The 19,291-nt window shown below is 38.4% G+C and overlaps 1 protein-coding gene across 2 annotated transcripts in view; it reads right to left on the reverse strand.

Annotated features, from left to right (window-relative positions):
- The window catches only part of lrmda (leucine rich melanocyte differentiation associated), a 109,169-nt gene extending 96,220 nt beyond the window's left edge, over positions 1-12,949 (reverse strand). The window contains exons 1-3 of one of the 2 annotated variants that reach the window (XM_015027855.1): positions 12,354-12,924; positions 1,749-1,875; positions 290-429 (exon numbers count right to left, since the gene is read on the reverse strand). In XM_015027855.1, the coding sequence (XP_014883341.1) occupies positions 290-429; positions 1,749-1,856 (248 nt within the window). In that variant the 5' untranslated portion in view covers positions 1,857-1,875; positions 12,354-12,924. Of the gene's footprint in view, positions 1-289; positions 430-1,748; positions 1,876-12,353 lie in introns of both variants that reach the window. The other variant, XM_015027856.1, reaches the window with a different exon arrangement.
- Between the last annotated feature and the right edge of the window lie 6,342 nt (positions 12,950-19,291).

Genomic DNA, 19,291 nt, shown 5'->3' on the forward strand with positions numbered 1-19,291 from the left:
GAAGTATATATAAAATATATATATATTTTTTTTTTTTAAAAAAAAAAAAAACACACACACACATATATATATATATATATATATATATATATATATATATATATATATATATATATATATATATATAAACTAGTACTCCTTTCATATGTTTAAAAGATGGGTGTCCCATTTTCTTTCAAAAACAAACTTTTCAGTTCAATGAAAATGATCTTAAATTTAAACCTACCATCGGTGTGAATAATTACAGATTTAATCCTATTCATAAAAGTTTCCCCATGAAGCAACAGACCTGTATCTCTGGTAGTCGTCGTCATCCTTATCCAGGCTCACCAGCTGGTTGGGGCAGGCCTCGTTTCCCAGCAGGCTTAGGTACTCGAGCGATGGGGTCACATCAGCTAAGTGTTCCAGCAGGGCCTCGATATCAGTCAGGTGTCAAAGGGCAGATGTCAAGGACCTAGCGCTGTTAATTACATTAGCATTCACTACGCACACAACCCGTCCCAGGCCTGTCTGCACTAAAACACGTCACTGTCAAATTTATTGAGGTGCTCAAAGAGGCTAGTCAGTGGCTTTGTGAGAGTGGGCAGACAGAGGTGCAATTTAAGGTGCAGACTTTGGCATATAGCACTGACACAATTTGGCTCCTGCTCTGACTCTTTCTCTCAAATCTCTTTCATTTCCTAGGTGGCCGGGTGCACAACGGTGACAAAATGATGGATGCCCTGCGGTTCAAATAGTCCATGCTTCTCGGAGCTGCGCTGTGGAAAAGTTTTGCGAAACATGGAAAAAAAAACAAACAGCCCCTAAGAAGGCACATTCATCACTAATACATTCACTTGGAAAATTGAGCCCCAAAGTGTCAAAATACAACTGCACTAATGCGGCGCTGTAGCTTTAAAATGGCACTGTGCCACGACAGGATGTACATAATTGGCCTATTAGCATGTGCCGACCACTTCACAACAGAACTGAGCACACAGTCCCAGATGCACAGTTCAAGGAGTCCCAGTTTTAATGTTGACTCTGGAAGTGTGCGTGAGTGTGTGTGTGTGTGTGTGTGTGTGTGTGTGTGAGAGAGAGGGAACATCGTTACCCAGCAGGATCTGCATAACCAAAGGAAAACAGGACACATTGCCGAACCTGCTCTGAGGCTCAGGGAGGAAGTTCGCACTTCTCCGACTGATCATAAACAGCTTTGCAATACGTTTTACATCTATGCCTAAATTTACAGCGACGCCACAGAGCTGTGGCTTTAACGTGTTTGCAATGTCTGGCAACTAGAAAATACGCTAGGCAATGAAGTAAAATGTGAATATCTGGAAATCAATTAAAAACATGGTGCTGTTAATTCAAGGGTGGATTATGGAAAAATGTTTCTTTTCAAACTTTGTATATATATATATATATATATATATATATATATATATATATATATAGGCAAAACATAAATAAAGGATGTCCTTTTATTTCTACTCTGAAAATAAAAGTGTGTGTTATTGTAACTGTTGAATCTGATTCCACTAGAGGTCCCTGTAGTTCAAAAACTAGTCATGTGTGTAGCTGTGTGACAGCCAAGTTCTTCTACACAGAGTGCTTCCTGCAAAGCCACATCATTACAAAGAGACACTTTCAGACAATAACGAATTGCACTCGCTTATGAAAGAGGTAAAAACAAACAGTTTGCTGTAATTTACGTCTGGAAATGCAACACAAATTATGGCCCGAGTTGATTCTTCTCAAAAGGATATTTGGTTCTTATTGAGTGTCAGGGTGTGGAGCTTGGGTAACCTGGGCAACTGGAGGTCATTTCCAAGCAGATTGTTGTCGACGACCAACTCTTCCAGCTCAGTAAACATTTTGAGGCCTGCCAGCGACCTGTAATGATAAGGAAACAGTAAAGTGGTTATGGCTCCAAATCTGCTCCGCGGTTATTGTGCAGAAATAAATATTTCAGCCTCTCTCCTTTCATACGGCAGGAGAGTGTGGGCCTGAGCCTGTCAGTGAAGTGAATGACAAGAATTTGTGGTGCTGAGCTCCCCTGGCATGGCGAGGCATCCTTCAGTGGCTGGCAGGATGAGGGATGGGGGTCACTTGTGAGTAGCCAGGATTCAAAACAAAAGGCTTCAGAAATGCAGCGGGCAGGATGAATTTGTCAATGTCTTGTGCCTTGAGGCGCCCAGTTTCGCCTGACCCTAACCCTCCATTCCCAAGACAAATCACTCTGTCACAGTTCACCTTCACTCCCCAGACACAAATTTAACTTGTCATCCATCATTTTCACAGAGGAACTGGGATACACTCACAATCACAGATGCAGTAGAAGGGGAAACTTTTTTTTTTTCCTGCCACTGCGTCATGATAGGGGGGTTTAGTGTTCAGATTACAACATCAAAGCTTTTTTTTCTTTTAAAAGGAGGAAACATTTGGCCCTTCCGTTCATTTTTATGACACATTGCACAGAGGTGAGGGGTCATCCCAGCTTCTTTCCTGTCCACCTCTCTCACACATATACAAATTAACACAGGCATAAAATTGACAGAAGGTGGTGTTAAAAGTTATGTTAGGGCCCTGCAAAGTTCAAGTCATAGAAGCCACACAAAAGGCGATGTGTGTGCTGTCTAATCCTTCACTGTCAGAGTGCCATGTTAAAGCGTCCTGGGAGACTTCACTGACATTTAAATCTGACACACTGCAGACACTGAACTTCTCGAAACCTCTTACAGTTCAAATGAGAACTGTTTTAAATTCAATCAGGTATTCTTAATCAATAGGCACTTTAGTAAATTAAATATTTTAAGCTTATTTTTCATATATATATATATATATATATATATATATATATATATATATATATATATATATATATATATATATATATATATATATATATATATATATGCACACAGTAAAATAAAAGAAGGGTGACATCAAGTGTCATGAGAAAACATTCCAGTGAAAAATGTCACATTCCGGCAGGAAAAATTCAGGATACGATGACTAAAAAAGCTGCAGCACGACACAATGCTCTCTCCTGGATCTGCATCAGTCTCGGAGGCTACATATCATACATCATCAGCTACATTTTGTTTTAAACAACCAAACTGATATGAATTATGTTTTTTTTTTGTTTGTTTGTTTTTTTGGCTGAGAGAATATGGGGGGTGGGATGTTGGAATTTCGTGGAATCCAATATGACTTCTGCACATGCATATGTTCTAGCATGACTGACAGTGTGCATGTCTTTTAATCAGTGGCACAGACAGTGCCAAAAAAATAGGTTATTACTACATAATTTTGATGAAAGTAGTTACCACCACAAACACTGTGAAAATTCCACTGTTTTCTGACTCATAACATGGATCTCGACAACTCTGGGGTGTGAAGTAATTTCTAGCTCTAAGGGATTGAAATACATTTTGAACACAGCATAAAAACAACCCAAAAATTAAAGAACTCCTAGATGGATTTCCTCAGACAGGTTTTTTTTTTTCTGTGTAGTAATGAACTGTGTAGTCTAACTATTCAAATTACTTAGAGATTGGCTGAAAACTTTAAATTATGAACACAGAACATTACTGCAACAGCATTTAGTGTATTCTTTATATTTTTGACTTGCAGGAGAGTCGGATGAGAAGACATCAACACACACACGTACGCATACACACTGACAAGGAAAGTTGACAGCACCCTGCCAGTGTGCTGGCAAACCTGCCCGCTGACAACCTCTTATCAGGGATCGTAAATCCAGCAGCAAGATGGATGAATGGAGAGAAGTGGCAGTTTTTTTTTTGTTTTTTTTTTTTTGTTTTTTCTTTTCGAATTTGGGTTGGGTGTGTCTTCACCTTGTGGCACTTCTCATTTATTAAGAGATAGGAAACATGTCAAACCCCATACATTTGTTGGTAGCTCTCTTGTTTTAAGAACCAAAGACTAATTAGACTTCAAGATGTTCATTTGTATTTCTACTCTATTACCTCGGAATCACACTAATAAGAAATATACTTCTTACATATATGTGTATATTTAATTGTGCTCTTTTTCCCATTTGTGGACGATGGAAAAATGATGAAAAAATGTTTTGTCTTAATTCTAAATATAGGTGTCAATGAAACAAATATGAAGTCCTAAAACAACTACAGCACATTAGGAAGAACTTGCTATTATGTTACAAGGATAATATTTATTAATGAGTAGTTGAGAGAAATCTCCCACCACCTTGGATAAACATTTAATTTTCTGTGCACAAAAGGCTGCAAACAAACTATAGCCATCTGTGTGTGTGTGTGTGTGTGTGTGTGTGTGCCTGCGTGTCTGTGTCTGATGGGCTGCAGTCCTGTGGGTTATGTTATTAGCTGCTCGGTTAAAGGGAGCCGCATGGCACAGGGGGGAGCCTTATTAATTGTTGTTTTCATGTCACCACCACTGTGTGCACTGGCTGATTTAATCAGTTAAATTCACAGCCAGGGGAGAGCCACTAGGTCCCATCCAGCATTAGCTACAGAGCTGGGATTGAACTTCTAATACTCTCCAGCTCTCTATGCTCCCCTCTGCAGACTTCCATAGCTGCTTTCATTACTTTTTATAAGCCTTGTTGTTTTAATGTGCAGCTTGGAGAACTAACAAAGTTTAAGCACTGCAGTAAAAGCACTTTCCTTAATAAAAAAGAAAAACTGAAAAAAAAAAAAAAAAAAAAAAAACACTAATGAGAATAACTGCCTGCAACTGATGTTTGGTAAAAGTTGGGAATCAAGAAAAAAAGAAGAGCAAAAAATGTTCCTGTAATGATTAAATATACACTTATCTTTGTTTATTTCTATTCTTCAAAAAGAGCAGCAATAACTGCATGATTTCTACAAAAACACCAATTGTCCTTTGTATTTTTAAGAAGCTCACTGTAACTGTAAAAAAAATAAAAAATACTGTATGAGTAATAATTAATTCAAATCAGAGTGGAGCAATTAGGTACATATTTAGAAAAATAAATATGTGCACCATATTTGATCAAACGACTTTATGTTAAACCTCTATCGTGCAAGAGACCGAGCAGCAGTAGCTTTCAGAGACAGAAAGGCGCTTCAACGAGGTGAGGCAATGAATCCTGCACTTGTTAAGATAATTATGATCAGCCTCATTGTCAGAGCTAATACTTCACACGGGCTGTCTTTGCGCTTTGACTACCACTTAGCCTGTGTAAGCCCGCCATTATACATCACACAACGCTGCCTGCATATCGGTGTACGTGCTTTGGAGCTTACATAAGTGGTGGGTGTATGTGCTGAAACCACCATTATCTACAAATATCCTGCCGACTGAGCCCCAAGAGGAGACAGATACGTTTTTAGCAGGAGCAGAAACTCAGCAGAGGAAGTGGAGGATGTGAGAAGCCAGACAAGGACATTGGAGAGGAGACACTGACCCAGAGAGCAGCTTTCCCGGATCAATACACTAATACTGATGCAGACATAGTGATTGATAAACCGCAGCTGACAACAGAGGGAAGAAAACTCTCGCTTGTTATTGGCTGGAATGTCAGTCACTTCTGCCAGTGGTGTGCACCAGTGTCATGTTGGATATCCTCAGGCAACACATGAAAAATTAAGAACAGCAGTCTTGGCTACTTTACATGTGTTACACAGTCTTCCATCTGCTGCTGAAACTGTGGTCTGAGTGAAGTTGCTTTTGCTCAACCTATCATGCGTTAATACAATGCATTCTCTATTACTGTGGAACCACATCTGGGCTCCTGCACAGTACTTCGAAAATGTCCTTGAATTCACATCCAGAACTAGGGACTTTGAAAAGCTGGAGAGGCTTCAGAGCTGAAGTCCGGCAGCTGATGTCCTCTCAGATGGTTGCATAAGTGCAGAAATAAAGAAAAAAGGAAATCTTATTTTAAGTTAGGCCAGCTGGATCTGCAGAGTTGCAGGCGCGCTGACATCCTTTACAGAAGGAAACAGATAACTGTTTGATGAATTGACCAATTCCAGGGCTATGATAACCTTCACATGAGCATTACACACTTTTAAGAGTTCACTTCAGATTATTTGCGAGGATGTGGTGCTGTAATAAATAGAGTACAGAAAGTGGACCTCAGATGACAACTGTGTGTGGACTGGCAGCGATAAACTTAACAACAAGGGTGAAAGGATGAGTTAGGGAAAGGAATGAAAGCAGAGACTCACTAAACCAAAAAGTAAACACAGAATTTAAACCATGAAATGCATTAGACGATGGTTTAAACTTTTCCATATTTTGTCATGGAAAGAGCACAAAACAAAAATTTTATTGGACTTTTTTGTAAGTCCAATAAAATATGAAAGAAGAATATGAAAACTGTGGCATGGGTCTCTAAAACTACTTTGTTGGACTTAGAGCCACAAACAATTTGGAGCATGACTCTAAAGAATATTTTGCCCATCCTTTGTAAAATAGCTCAAGCTCAATTACACTGAACCAGCTTTGAACATTGATTTTCAATTCTTGCTGTGGACTCGCAGTTGGATTTAGGTCTGGGCTTTGACTGGGCCGTTATAGTACATGCAGACTGCCTTGATTTAAGCCATCCACCCCAGCTCTGGCTGTACATCTGGACGTATCTTGTTGGAAGGGAGAGAATCTTTCATAGTCTAAGGTCTTTAGCATTGAGCTCAGTCCATCTTCCCATCAACTCTAAAAAAATGCCAGAACAAAAGCATCACCGCGGCAGCATGCCACCACCAACATTTTAAGACGGGAACAGTGTGTTCAGGCTGAGGTGCACACTTAGTTTTTTTTATATCACAAAGCACATTATGTGTAGATCAAAAAGTTAAGTCGTAGACTCATCTGACCAAAGCACTTTCTTAAATTCTCTTAAATTGATGTGGTTGATGAAACTGTTAGGTCTTCACAGAATAGCTACATTTATACTGAGACTGAAATTATACAAAGGAGAACTCTAGAAACTATTTAGTGTCTTCTGATGGAAATTGATTTCATTGCATTTTAGTAAAATGTATCAGAGTAAATGGCACCAAAAATGTACACCATATTCTTTATATTTTTTTGTAAACCTTCCTGCCACTACACAATCTCTCACTACTTTGTGTTGCTTGATCACAAAATCCCAAAGTCCTATTTACGTTGGGGGTTGTGACAAAAGCTTGAAGGACGTGAGTATTTTTGATGAGTATATGATGCTCCAAAGTAATTAAATATGAAATATTACTTCATGTTTACTACCTGTGAACTCCATTTACTTAACATTTAGTTCAAACAGCAACAATTTGTTTTTCTGCTTACAGTGGTGGTGAATGCGAATGGAACAAAATGAAATCAGAAACTCAATGGCATTATAATCGTAGAGTATATATGCATATTAATTCACATGGCTTAGCAGGGTGTGCAGTTCATCACTATAACCATCAAGAAACATGGAAAAAGAGGCAGGAACATCCAAAAATAACGCATCAAAACACCAGTGGAAATTGCTCCTAAAAAGTGACATTATCTGCAAAGAAAATTGATGCCCTGCAACCCCTCCAACATCCCTCCTACCACCTCCACACAGCTCTGATCGGGTCTGTTCCAGCGCTCTCCCCTCCAGCTACAGTTCGAGGCCTTCGTTTGTTTCCATACATGCGTCTCTGATGGCGACGGCGAATTAGACTGTCATTATCTGTCTCCATCTCCCCCACAGCTCTTCTTCGTTTTTCACCCTCCTTTTTTTTTTTTTTTTTTTTTTGGCGCACACATGCAGACAGTCTCCGCTCAGTGCGGCACTCCCTCCCTCTACGCTGCCAGGCCTCAGGTGGCAGTCATTTAAAGATCACACATCCAGGACACACATAGTCTTCCATGAATACATGTCAATTCACACATGGAAAGGGGATTACATGTCTCCTCCCAGGCAGCTGCAAATTACTATTAATGGCAATGCAAATCATTAGAGTACATTTGGTGCCGGCAGCAAATCTCTTCTTTATGTGGCTTCACTCTAATCTGTTTTGAATATTACTCTATGCTCGCTCCTGATATGTGTTAAAGCATTACTAACTACAAAGCTGTCAATTGGCGATGGCACGTCACATTTTACTTCACGGAGGGATTCGTTGCTTGATGTACAAAAAAAATATATATATATATATATTCTAGAGCACACAAACAAGCGCAAAGACGAAGAAACCTGTGAAATATAATTAGCAAAGTTCTTTATAATGAAGAAGGTAAATATCACTTCTTAACAGAGGAACCTTGATAAATTGGAACATAACTGAAAATCAATTAGATGAAGACCTCAAATTTAGAAAGTGCAAATCATAGCTAAGGTTCATAACAGTGTGAACAATTCAAATTTTACTGCTACTAATTGCTACTTAAAGCCAAAAAAAAAAAAAAAAACATTTTTGAGTTTTCAGTTAGAATATATATATACTTTTTTTACCATTCAAATGTCCAAATGAAAAAGCTCTAAATCAATACTGGATGGGTGGTCTTTTTGTTTTAATTAATGCATGAAAGTAGTATTGCATGGAGGCAAACAGGCTGTGTCACTGATGATGTTATAAAGCCTCGTACACCTTTGCTCCTGCACTTTTTCCTTCCACTCAACTTTTCATCAATGTGTTTGCAGGCAGTGCTTTCTTTGCCCATTTTTGAAATATTTTTTCTTTCCATTTGCCATCTTTAATATTAACATTCTCTGTACTTTAAACATAACTGTACTGAGTTGTATTAACTGTAAACCATAATAGTCAAAATCAACACTTGAAATTTATCTCTTTCCATATAACTAATCCATACATTATTTGAGTTTAAATTTTTGAAATGAAATACTGAAATAAGATGCACCAGTGTGACGGATAAAAGGGACATTTAAAACATCCACACTGTGGAGTGTCAGATATAAATGTAAAACTAGCTGTTGTGTGAATTCTGCCGTGTTTGAGTAATAGACTACCCCTGTGGATATTCCTGCTGAGTGTGTGAGGTTAATATTCTCTCTCTCAATGTCATTAGTGCTGGCAGAGGGGCTAAGAGCGCTGTGAATGAGACAGGGGCTGATCCTATCAACTCAGACACACCGCCTCTTCCTGCAAGCACACAAAAATCAAAGCCACTGTACCGGGGTCAACGTTCCTGAAATCAGCCTGCCCTCCTGCTTCCCTTTGCACCTCAAATCCCTGTCTGATTAATGACCCTGGACCAACCCTAGCCAGGGGATAAGGACTTGACAGACATTCCTGTCAGCTCCAACCTCATAAGCCTTGCTTGACCCCAGTTTGTCCTGGGATGAAGTCTAAGCTCTAGCAGCAACCCAACAGAGAGGCGCAAGAAACTGAAAGATTGCATCAGAAAGGCAGACGTCTATTTTAAAAGTTTCTGCAAACTGATCTCGCTGTGCATCAGAGCATTAGCGCCTGCCTCCCATGTTTAGAACACCAACAACTGTACATTGTAATATACGTCATGGTGGCAAAATACATCATCTCTCTCTAAGATTCCCCCTCCCCACAGCGAAAGAGGACTCCTCTCACAGTACAGCCATGTGTCTTGTGAATGTTTGTATTGAAAGATTAGTTGTCTATCCACATGACAAATACCCTCCTCTTTCAGTGAACGGGAGCTGAAAATCAATTCGCTGATGGCATCTCAGTCAGTGAGCACATCAATGCGGCACAAACAAGCAAGGGTTCACGCATCTTTAAGCGTGCATATAAAGCCCTAAAGTTATCTATCAGGGTCAGTCAGCCAAAGCATATTGCAATAGGGGACACTTCACATAGAGCTATGACTTATTTATGGTAAACAATATACACAAATATGGAGTACAGTACATAAAAACTGCTCGGGAAATAAGCTAATATAAAGTATTTGCAAATAAACTAAGGGGGGGAAAAAGTGCTAAATAATAGATGCTGCGATCTGTGAGGAAGAAACCCTCAGTGGCCTGTCTCCCCGTACACTCTGTCATTACAGTGTTCAGGCTCAGTGCCTGTCAACATTTCCCTGAGAGGGGGAGCCAACCCGCATTACGTTAGAGTGAGTTCAACTGTCAACTGCCAGCCATTTGTATGCCTCAGCATCCACCTAATAGCAAATAATCACTACCCCGCGCTCTCTTCATGGCAAATGATCGATGTTGTCTTGATGTCTGATGGATGACCCTGCCACAGTGATGCCCAGGCATGCATTAAAAACCACCTCTATGAAAGGCCTGTCAGTCTGATGAAGCGGCGCGCTTGCGCTCGGGCGCGTGTGCGCACTCACTGACGCTGAGGAATGCATGCACACGAACGGGGGAGAAACACGGACAAAGCGAAAGAGGGCCATTATTCAATTCCGAGCTAAAGACTAAAGTTAATTTCTTTATATTAGGGAAAAATTTTGTAATGTGACAGGACCTGTGGTGTGATTGCTCGGCGGCATTAGCAGAGGTAGACTACTCGGGGACCACCTGGGATGATTTTCTTCTTCTAAGCCTCTCTAGAACATACAAACAGCTCCCTATTACCCCTCAGTGTTCAGATTAAAATGCACAACACCACAATCTTTGATCTCCCACTTGCTGACACAAATCCTTTCAAGCCTCAACATTTTCCTGCAAAGGTAATTAGTGCTAATTAAAAAGTTTCGAAAGCAGTCTATGGCTGATGTCAATGCTGCTGCTGTTGCTCACGCTCGCCCTCCGTCAGATTACCCATCTACCCCCTCCCCGGGCCCTGCGGAAGAATGTGTCAGCTGTGTTCCTGCCTTCTTTCTGCATCGAATCTCATAACTAGACAACACCAGTCTGCCTGGAACATTTGCAGAAGCGGGATGAAATCTGGGAGCCCAGTAAGGGGTCTAAGTGGTGATTCTTCCCCGCTGACAAACCCGTGCTCTTCAGGGGAACGTGTAATGACACTTGTAACAAATATGATTCCCACAAATTGAACAGGTGTAGTCTTTAATTGGGATATCCTAGCTTTGGGGGGCTTGTAAACACAGAGTAATTACCCTGATAAGGAATTCAGTTTGTTGAAAATATCATTGCAGTGAAACATATCATTTAGCAAATGTGGCTATTTGCATAATAACAAGCATAAAGAGCCAAAACATTCATGTGTCTTAATATATAAACAGATCTGTAATTAAAGATCTTCCTTTGCAGGGAGATAATAAGAATAATTTTTGATAAAGACACAATTTAAGCAGTCAAAAAGTGCTATCACTCATTCAGTGGCCTGCCTTACCGCTTTCATCAAGCCATTATTGTAATATAATTAGCTGCCTTTCCAGCATATTATTAAGTGGCTCGCTGAGTGTCAGGTACACCAGCATCTCAGACATGGCATACGCGTACACGCGCACGCACACACACACTCACAGACACACAAAGCCATGTCTTTTCACTGAGTTTCAAAAAGATAATTACATAATCTCAGCATGGAGAGCAAGCAGAAAAGTGATAATTAGACAAGCATTCCTGCCAATTTACATATCATGCTTTGTGTTTTCTGCATATGCTACTGAACCTGCTGCACTTCCATCTACAACCAAATACAGTGATACTGTACTAGTAGAGAGGCACCAATATTCTTGCTGGTGATTACATTGGAACAATTTTACACTGTTGTTCCATAGCAACAGCTTACGTTTCAGAATGGCTCACCAAGGCACAAAACCTACTAAATCAAATAAGTGTCTAATTCATGGTTTCTGCAAAGTTTCCATAAGACAAATTTACATTTAAGATTGTTTTTCCAAGTATCATGAATTCAGTTTTACTCAAAATTATTCTTAGGGTTCACATTTAAATTTTAATTCATTCACACAAAAGCTCCTTAGGGCTAGTGTATAACACAATGAATAAAGGGATGATGACATATAACAGCAACTTGGAGCTTTTTCATGCAAACTTAAAGTTGAACATAACCTGTGATTTAACTAATATGGATCTTATGAAAAAAGTAGTATCTTATATGTTCAAGGATTCAAAAACAGAAAAGCTGAGTGTATTTTAAATGAGTAAATTAGAACAGTTCCACTTTTTATTTATCTAAAAGGTAGAAAAAAACATTTTGTTGTCATTTATAGAAATTATAATTGTTCAAAATGAGCAGTGGCTGATCAGAGCCTCACAAAATAGGTATGTCAATATGAATTAGAGTAATATTAAAATGGACTCAGTAAAACAGTAGCAAGATACTGCCAAAACTAATCAAGAGAGCATTTAAAGTCAGAGGGTGGTCTTAACCAATATGTTGCGTGGTGCTATAAAAATCTAAAATATGTTCTGCTTCTAACAAATCTATTATTAGGCTTGCTGACTGACATGGAGGTGTCCCAAAGAGACACACAGGAAAGGAAAACAAGAAGGCTATTGATTTGACCTTTAGAATAGTTCCTCCTTTCTTCATTGTTGTTTTTGTCCCATCTTACACAACGAAAGGATATAATGGGCGACGTCACCGCAGAAGTCAGTTTGAAATCAAATGGCATCATTTTAATTTAAATGTTACATTCTTGGTGACATCGCTGTCGATGCATAATTGGCACTGGTTCCTGGTTTGGATGTACATATTTAGCATTCTGTGTGAGATACTCAAAGACTTCGACAGATATGCTACTTTGATGGGATGACAGTCAAATGAAGAAAAAAAATAGAACTGCAAATCAACTGTCACGCTGTCAGTTAAGGTTTTTGTCACAAACTAGCGCATAAACATGCAGGATTAGAAATAGCAAACAAGCTGTAGGCCAGATTCACTGTCCTTGCTCTAGAAGTATGCAAATAGGCTAATTTAATCCAAGTGGAATAACATTAAAGACATGCGTCGGAAAAATCTAAGCAAATCATAGATGCTTATTGCGAGAGCACCTTTTACATTTAGAAAAAAAAAACTTTCTTAGCTTAGGCAACATTTTATTGTATGTAAGTGATGGACACGGTTTGTGCAAATGTGTTTACTGAGTTTAAAGTACTATGTATTCAATTTGTGCTAAGTGGGACTTTTCTTCAGTTTAGTATTATTCAACTTAATTTTTTTCTCTGACCAGAAAATATAATGTCTGGTTAATGAGACTAACAAGCCACTCTTTCAAAGAAGGTTATTTATGTCCACTCATGAATGGGAATATATACGAGCTACTAAAGGTGTGACGTTACAGTATGCATCTCCTTTAAAGTCAGTTTTTTTCTTAAGAGAAACAAACAAATTTGCCAATATATTATGTCTTAGGTAATTGTTTGTTGTTGAAGCATAACACTTTTAGTTCAGTCTAGTCCAACTTTCATCTGATCAGGTTATATTTTACAAATAACTAAGAAAAAACACCTACATTTCATTCAAAACTGCACCTATAATAATTGCGAATGTCCAGTAATTAGTGCTAAACACTTTTATCAGAGTTAGACAGCAGTAAGCCGGTATGACACCTTGATCAGTGGCTCTCAAACTTTATTAAAGGTAGTTACCACCTCAATAAATTCCAGGTTATCCAAGTGTCATACTCTTGAATTATCTTATATAAAATGATTAGACAGGATTTTGACCTGGCAGAAATGGAAAACAGCAATAGTTTCTATAAGGTTATTGTCTTTTTGACAAATTCTAATGAACCACAGATCAGCGTCCATGGACATATGTTTTTTTTTTTTTTTTTTTTTTTTTTTTTTTGCAGTTTGAGTTTATTGGCTCTAGATTAAATCTAGTGAGGGCAAAATGAAAAACAAAGGATCTTGATTGATCTTGGACTTCCAGTCTAACATTTTAAAAATCCCTGTATAATTTAGATGGTTACTTGCTTATATGGATTTACCTTTACTACATTGTGACCTATAGCCATTGAATTATGTGAAAAGATGATTTAGCGACACTACTTTGTGATGGTGTTGTAGCGGGATCTTACCTGGTCATGTAAAAACAGATTGTAATGGACCTCTTGGGAGAGAAAAAGAAATAAATCCCCCCCTTCCTCACAGTGTCTCCTCTCCCTTCCTTTCTCCTTGTCTTACTCGTGGCCCATTACCTTTACAGAGTGAGGCTCATTAAAGAAGGCAAGTTGAGTCAAATCTTTCTGTAATTCAGTGGAGGTGAATTGCTGTCAACATCATTAACCATCATTTCTCCAACTCACTTCAGTACTTATGAAGTGTTCTTTCTTGTGTAATGATCCAAATCTCCACCGCGAACCAGTCTTCTTCAAAGGCTCTTGAGGACATACCACCCATGCCGACGCCTGACATGCTAGAGGGCAAGATTAAATGTGGCTCCATCATTACGCTCCTCATTGTGGTTAAACAGATCCAGCACTGCATCCCAACACTCCAGCTAGCAGGTATGGTTTCTCAGAACAAAGAGTAAAAGATGGATCAGTAGGCTGAGAGAATTCACCAAAAGATGGACTTTTAGTGCAGACATGATTGAGTCCTTATTTTTGTTTTTATTTTTATTTTTTTGTGAATGCTCTGTCATTAAAAACTGATCAGCCATTTTGTCTGTTAGAAATTACAAGAGGCAGCTTGTATGATCTTTTAAAATCCAGAGCTACCATACATTTCTTGATATTGATTCAATAAGGTTTCTGATATACTCTGTAGAAAATTAGGTCCATTTAGACTGCACAACCTTGATGATGAGATATTTACATCCATACATGCACTTATATATATAAGCATATATACAGCATGTGAAGCTAACTTAGCCTCTGAAGAACATCGACATGCCAAGGAGTTAGTAACTACCACCTGGTAGTTTCTTATTCTGATGTTCAGCTTGAACTTTATAGCGAATGGTTTTTACCACTTCTACAGTCAACACCTGAATACATCCAGTTACGGTCAAGCTATTTGCCGAGTTGCTACTTATGTTATCAATGCATCGAAATGTATATGAAGTGGCCTCAGAGTGTATGTTTATGTATCCTGTCAAAAATTATTTTCTCCTGTTTGGAATCCGTTTACATTTACCTCATGAGGCCATTGGTCGGGCTAGCTCCATGGCTAATTACACTGAGAGCAGCAACTGCTTGTCATGCTAGATGTCCTCCTAGTTCTGTCTTAAGGGAAGCCTTCTTTGTGCCAAAGCCATTGTGTGTACCCCGGTGCTCCGTATCATGCTCTGCTATGGCCCCCAAGCCTTGTGTTGGGCAAAGCCTCTTTTGTGCACCCACCATTGTGTGGCCCGGTGCTGAACCCCCTGCTAGGTAGGAACACAGACAAAGTGCAGCAGGGGAATGCTTCTCAGAGCCCTAAGACCTACAGTAAATCTTCAAACAATTTAGACAAACAAAAAAGGCTGCCGTGCTGCAGTGGGAGTAGACGAGGAAAAGCAGATGAATAAGCAACATCAATTACTGGGGCTTTGACCTGCAAGCCCCCACACCATGGCACACATTTCACACCAAATCGCCCCAGATTGAAGCTGACACTGCTGGAGTAGAAACACTGACCCCTCACAAAGCTAGTGCATCAAACTTAAGAGCAAAGAAAAGCAGGGGGCACTGACAACCTACATAGACCAAGGCCAACATGGAAGGGAGACAAGAAGGAGGGGTATGAATTTAAAACAAAAACTCCCACATAATAGGTCCTAGTTTGTTTTAAAGTTAGACAAAATGGCTCAATTTGAGACTTAAGACCGTCGAATTGGCCCAGATGAGGTACAAGAGGAACATGCAAGGGGACAACCGCATCAGGGCACAAATAAGGAGCCTATGAGAAGAACAAAGCTGATGTCCAACAGGCTTACCAGTAACCCTAAGCAAGACTGGACCTTCTTTAAAGCTTGTTTGGCCTCCCAACTTTACCCCCCAAATGTGCCGCTTCCCCTAAAGTCTTTTCATTCTGACACAAAGCCTTACTCTACTTTGTAAGCTTGGACAAAAGGAAAATAAACACATGGGTCACATTTGTTCAACGCACAGTACACCACTTTGATAAAAAGATACTTTAAGAGAGTGTGTGATTTCAAAAAGGGGGGCAAAAATATATTCCATTTCCTTGGAAAAAGGTTCCATTTTCAGCAGTATTTAGATTTGAAAAAAAGCAAGAAAGCAGTATCGTCAAACATGTGAAAAGATCAGGCAATTCTAACAATTTGTCAATACAGTGCTAATTAATCTAATTACAAACCACTCTAAAAACACGATCCGAACTGACAAAATGACACGCGGTCTAACAGCAGCATAGCAGCGCACTGACACATTCAGGCACATAATGCTGTGCATAGAAACGGTCTTAAGAATTTCCCAATTAGCCAGAAAGAGAAAGGAGGGATATGTCTTAGGCTCATGGAAGTGGCATAAAACTTCATAATAGGACATGCAAGAAAAAAACGGAGTGCTCCTTTTTGCAGCTGCCTGGAAAACTAAGGCAAAAACAACAACAAAAAACCAGAAGGAAAAAGGTACTACAAAATAGAAATGTTCTGCGAGGTCTCCCTGTTTCAAAATGGAATTACTGGAAATGGTAGCGACTTGAATAATGTGATACATGCACTGTAGCAATAAAAAACACAAGGGAAACAGATGCAACAATTATAAGAAAGCCTGAAAAGTGCACTATATAATATTTATAATCAAAGTGAATGTGGGAACAATAAACTAAATGAGCTGAAACCAGTTAAAGGCTTGTAAAATGTAAATTACATTATTTCACAACTGAACACACAATATGAAATACCTTGCAGTGCATATTTATAATCATGCAAGTTTATAAACCACATTTTCAAAAATACACATAATTCTTTTCGGTGCACAGTAAAGAGGGAAATAAATTGTATCCTGCTTTCAGAACAGCCTGAATGTCACATTAGTTAAAGGTTAAAATGTGCATTGCTTTCACTCTACTGTTAATATCCTGTTAAATAATGTGAACATTATGCAAGTTATTAACAAATTTAATGAAAGCCTAAAACCAATTTTGCCTTTAAACATGCCACATTGATAGATCAAGATGACAACTATCCAGAGCAAAGGAGATTCAATCCAAACTCAAAAAAAAAGGTATTTAACAGGAATCCTACAAATTACCCCTTTTAAAATTCCACACTTTTCTAAACCAATGTCTACTCTTTTCTGTCGGTTCTTATAACACTTTGAAACTTTGAGTTAAAATCGCAGCATTTATAATGTGTATGTTATTCATTTCACAGAATAACACTTCCAGGATTGAAGGACTAACGTTTACTTAGTCCTTTAATTCTGGACTAAGTGAGAGCACGCTGCTGCTTGAGTTCTCACTAAATCCAGGAAGATAGAGCACATCACCCAGTTGTAAAGTGCTTGCACTGACTTTAACTCAGAGAATCTACTTCAAAATACTGTTAGTTTATAAACTACTGAATTGCTTAGCATCAAAATTCAATAAAGATCTGCTGTTGTTATATCGACCTTCCAGACCACTCTGATCTTCCAATTCTGGCCTGCTTTGTATCCCCAGAACTAGAACCAAGCATGGAAAAGCAGAAGTCAGCGTCTACGCACCATAAATCTGGAACAAACTTGCAGAAAACTGCAAAACAGCCGAAACAACTGAGGTCTGTTAAATCCAGACTAAAATTCCATCTGTTTAGAGTTGCTTTTGACCATAATAAATTAAAAATTGACCAACGTATTTTACATGTATTGATGATCCTGTTGATGGCGCTCGTCAAAATGTAATGTCTGTCACTGGTGTCTCAATTGTTGACTGGATGATGTTTTTATGACTTCTGATTTGCATACTTTTATGATGTAAAGCACTTTGAACTGCCTTGTTGCTGAAATGTCCTTTATAAATAAACTTGATTGATTGATAGCAAAGGGTTGTTTCATTAAATCATCTGGACTTGTCAACTTTGGATTGAAAGGACTGAATACTTAAATGCTTAAGAAATTATTTTACAAGGACTCATATCAAGTACTGTGGTGCGTCACATCAATAAAAGTGCATTAGTTTCCTTTAACATACTTTGGACTTGTCTTGCTGAAGAGTGCAGACAAAGCACAAATTAATGCTGAAGCATTGGTGTGAATATAACAAGTTACAATAAAACTTGTGGCCAGCTCACACATCTTCACCACACTATCAACCTTCAGCAACCATAAGGTCTTTTGGCCATGTCCATATTGCTTGTACTTTTGTTAATAAGAAAAAAAGAACTCCACACTAACTGTTTTATAGTTAAAATCACATTCTACAACTAGAAATATACAATACATTGTGCAAGGATACACAGCAGTGAGATGAGGGCTTTAAGAATCACACTTCAAACTCAAAGCTTTGGTCCTGAAGTCCTTAGAAGCCAAAAAACTGAAATTATCTATTTAACAACTTTACAATCATCTACAGCTTCTTATTTTTAACTTAAAAAACCAAAAGGATCAAAGATTTTCAGACAAAAACTAAAATTGTGATGCAGCAGCTCAACGGAGAAAGCATGTAGAAGAAACCTTTTTTTTTTTTTTTTTTTTTTTTTTTTTGAACTTTTAATAATTTAGGAGACAGAATAAGGAACACAGTATGACAACATTAACCTTATTCCATACACAATTTCATTATTTTCCATACATAACCACACTGAAAATAATAAAACAAAATTATGTACATTCCAACCCTAATTTCACCATCTGAAAGCTCAACCTTATCTGCGAATGTGAAGGGCATGCTGGAGCAGTCATTTCAAACAGCATCACGTCCATCTGACCTCCAATGCCAGATTCAAACAGAATCATAATGGAGGCTGTAACAGTCAAGTCAGCTGTCTTTGCAAATGGAAATGGGACTCGTTTTATCTGGTTGACACACATTACAACAGAGGATTTCAAAAAGAGTAAGATGGAAGCTTTCAGGTCAATTTTGGTGTCAATGCTGTCATTTTGTCAAGAATTATATATGTTTGAAGAACCATTTACTTCAAGGGGTAAGAGAGATCAGGAACATGTACTGTTTAACCTAACCAGCATATGAGAACATTGGAGAGATGGGAATAAAGTGAGGCATTATTCTCAACCATTTTCTCTTAGCTGTTTAGTTCAGCAAGAAAAAAAAAAAAACTACACACATACTCTGAAAAAAGAAAAAAGCAAAGCAAAATGTCTGTAAATAGGTTTTAAAAAAACGTACATCTCAAAACATTCGAAGAGTACTGAAGTTACTTTATCTCAAATATTTAAGAGATTCATTGCACAAATTGATATATTTCAAGTTTTTCTTTTATTAGACATCTTTATAATGCCGATTTATGACTACTGAAAACCCAAATAAGTTACAACTCCATCCCAGATCATTTTTTTTTGTTTTAAACAGCTACTCTAACTACAAAAAACAAATGTCTGAGTTCTCAAT

Source organism: Poecilia latipinna, unplaced genomic scaffold (assembly GCF_001443285.1).
Source record: "Poecilia latipinna isolate Pla-1442-1.1 unplaced genomic scaffold, P_latipinna-1.0 Scaffold107, whole genome shotgun sequence".
NCBI lineage: Eukaryota > Metazoa > Chordata > Actinopteri > Cyprinodontiformes > Poeciliidae > Poecilia > Poecilia latipinna.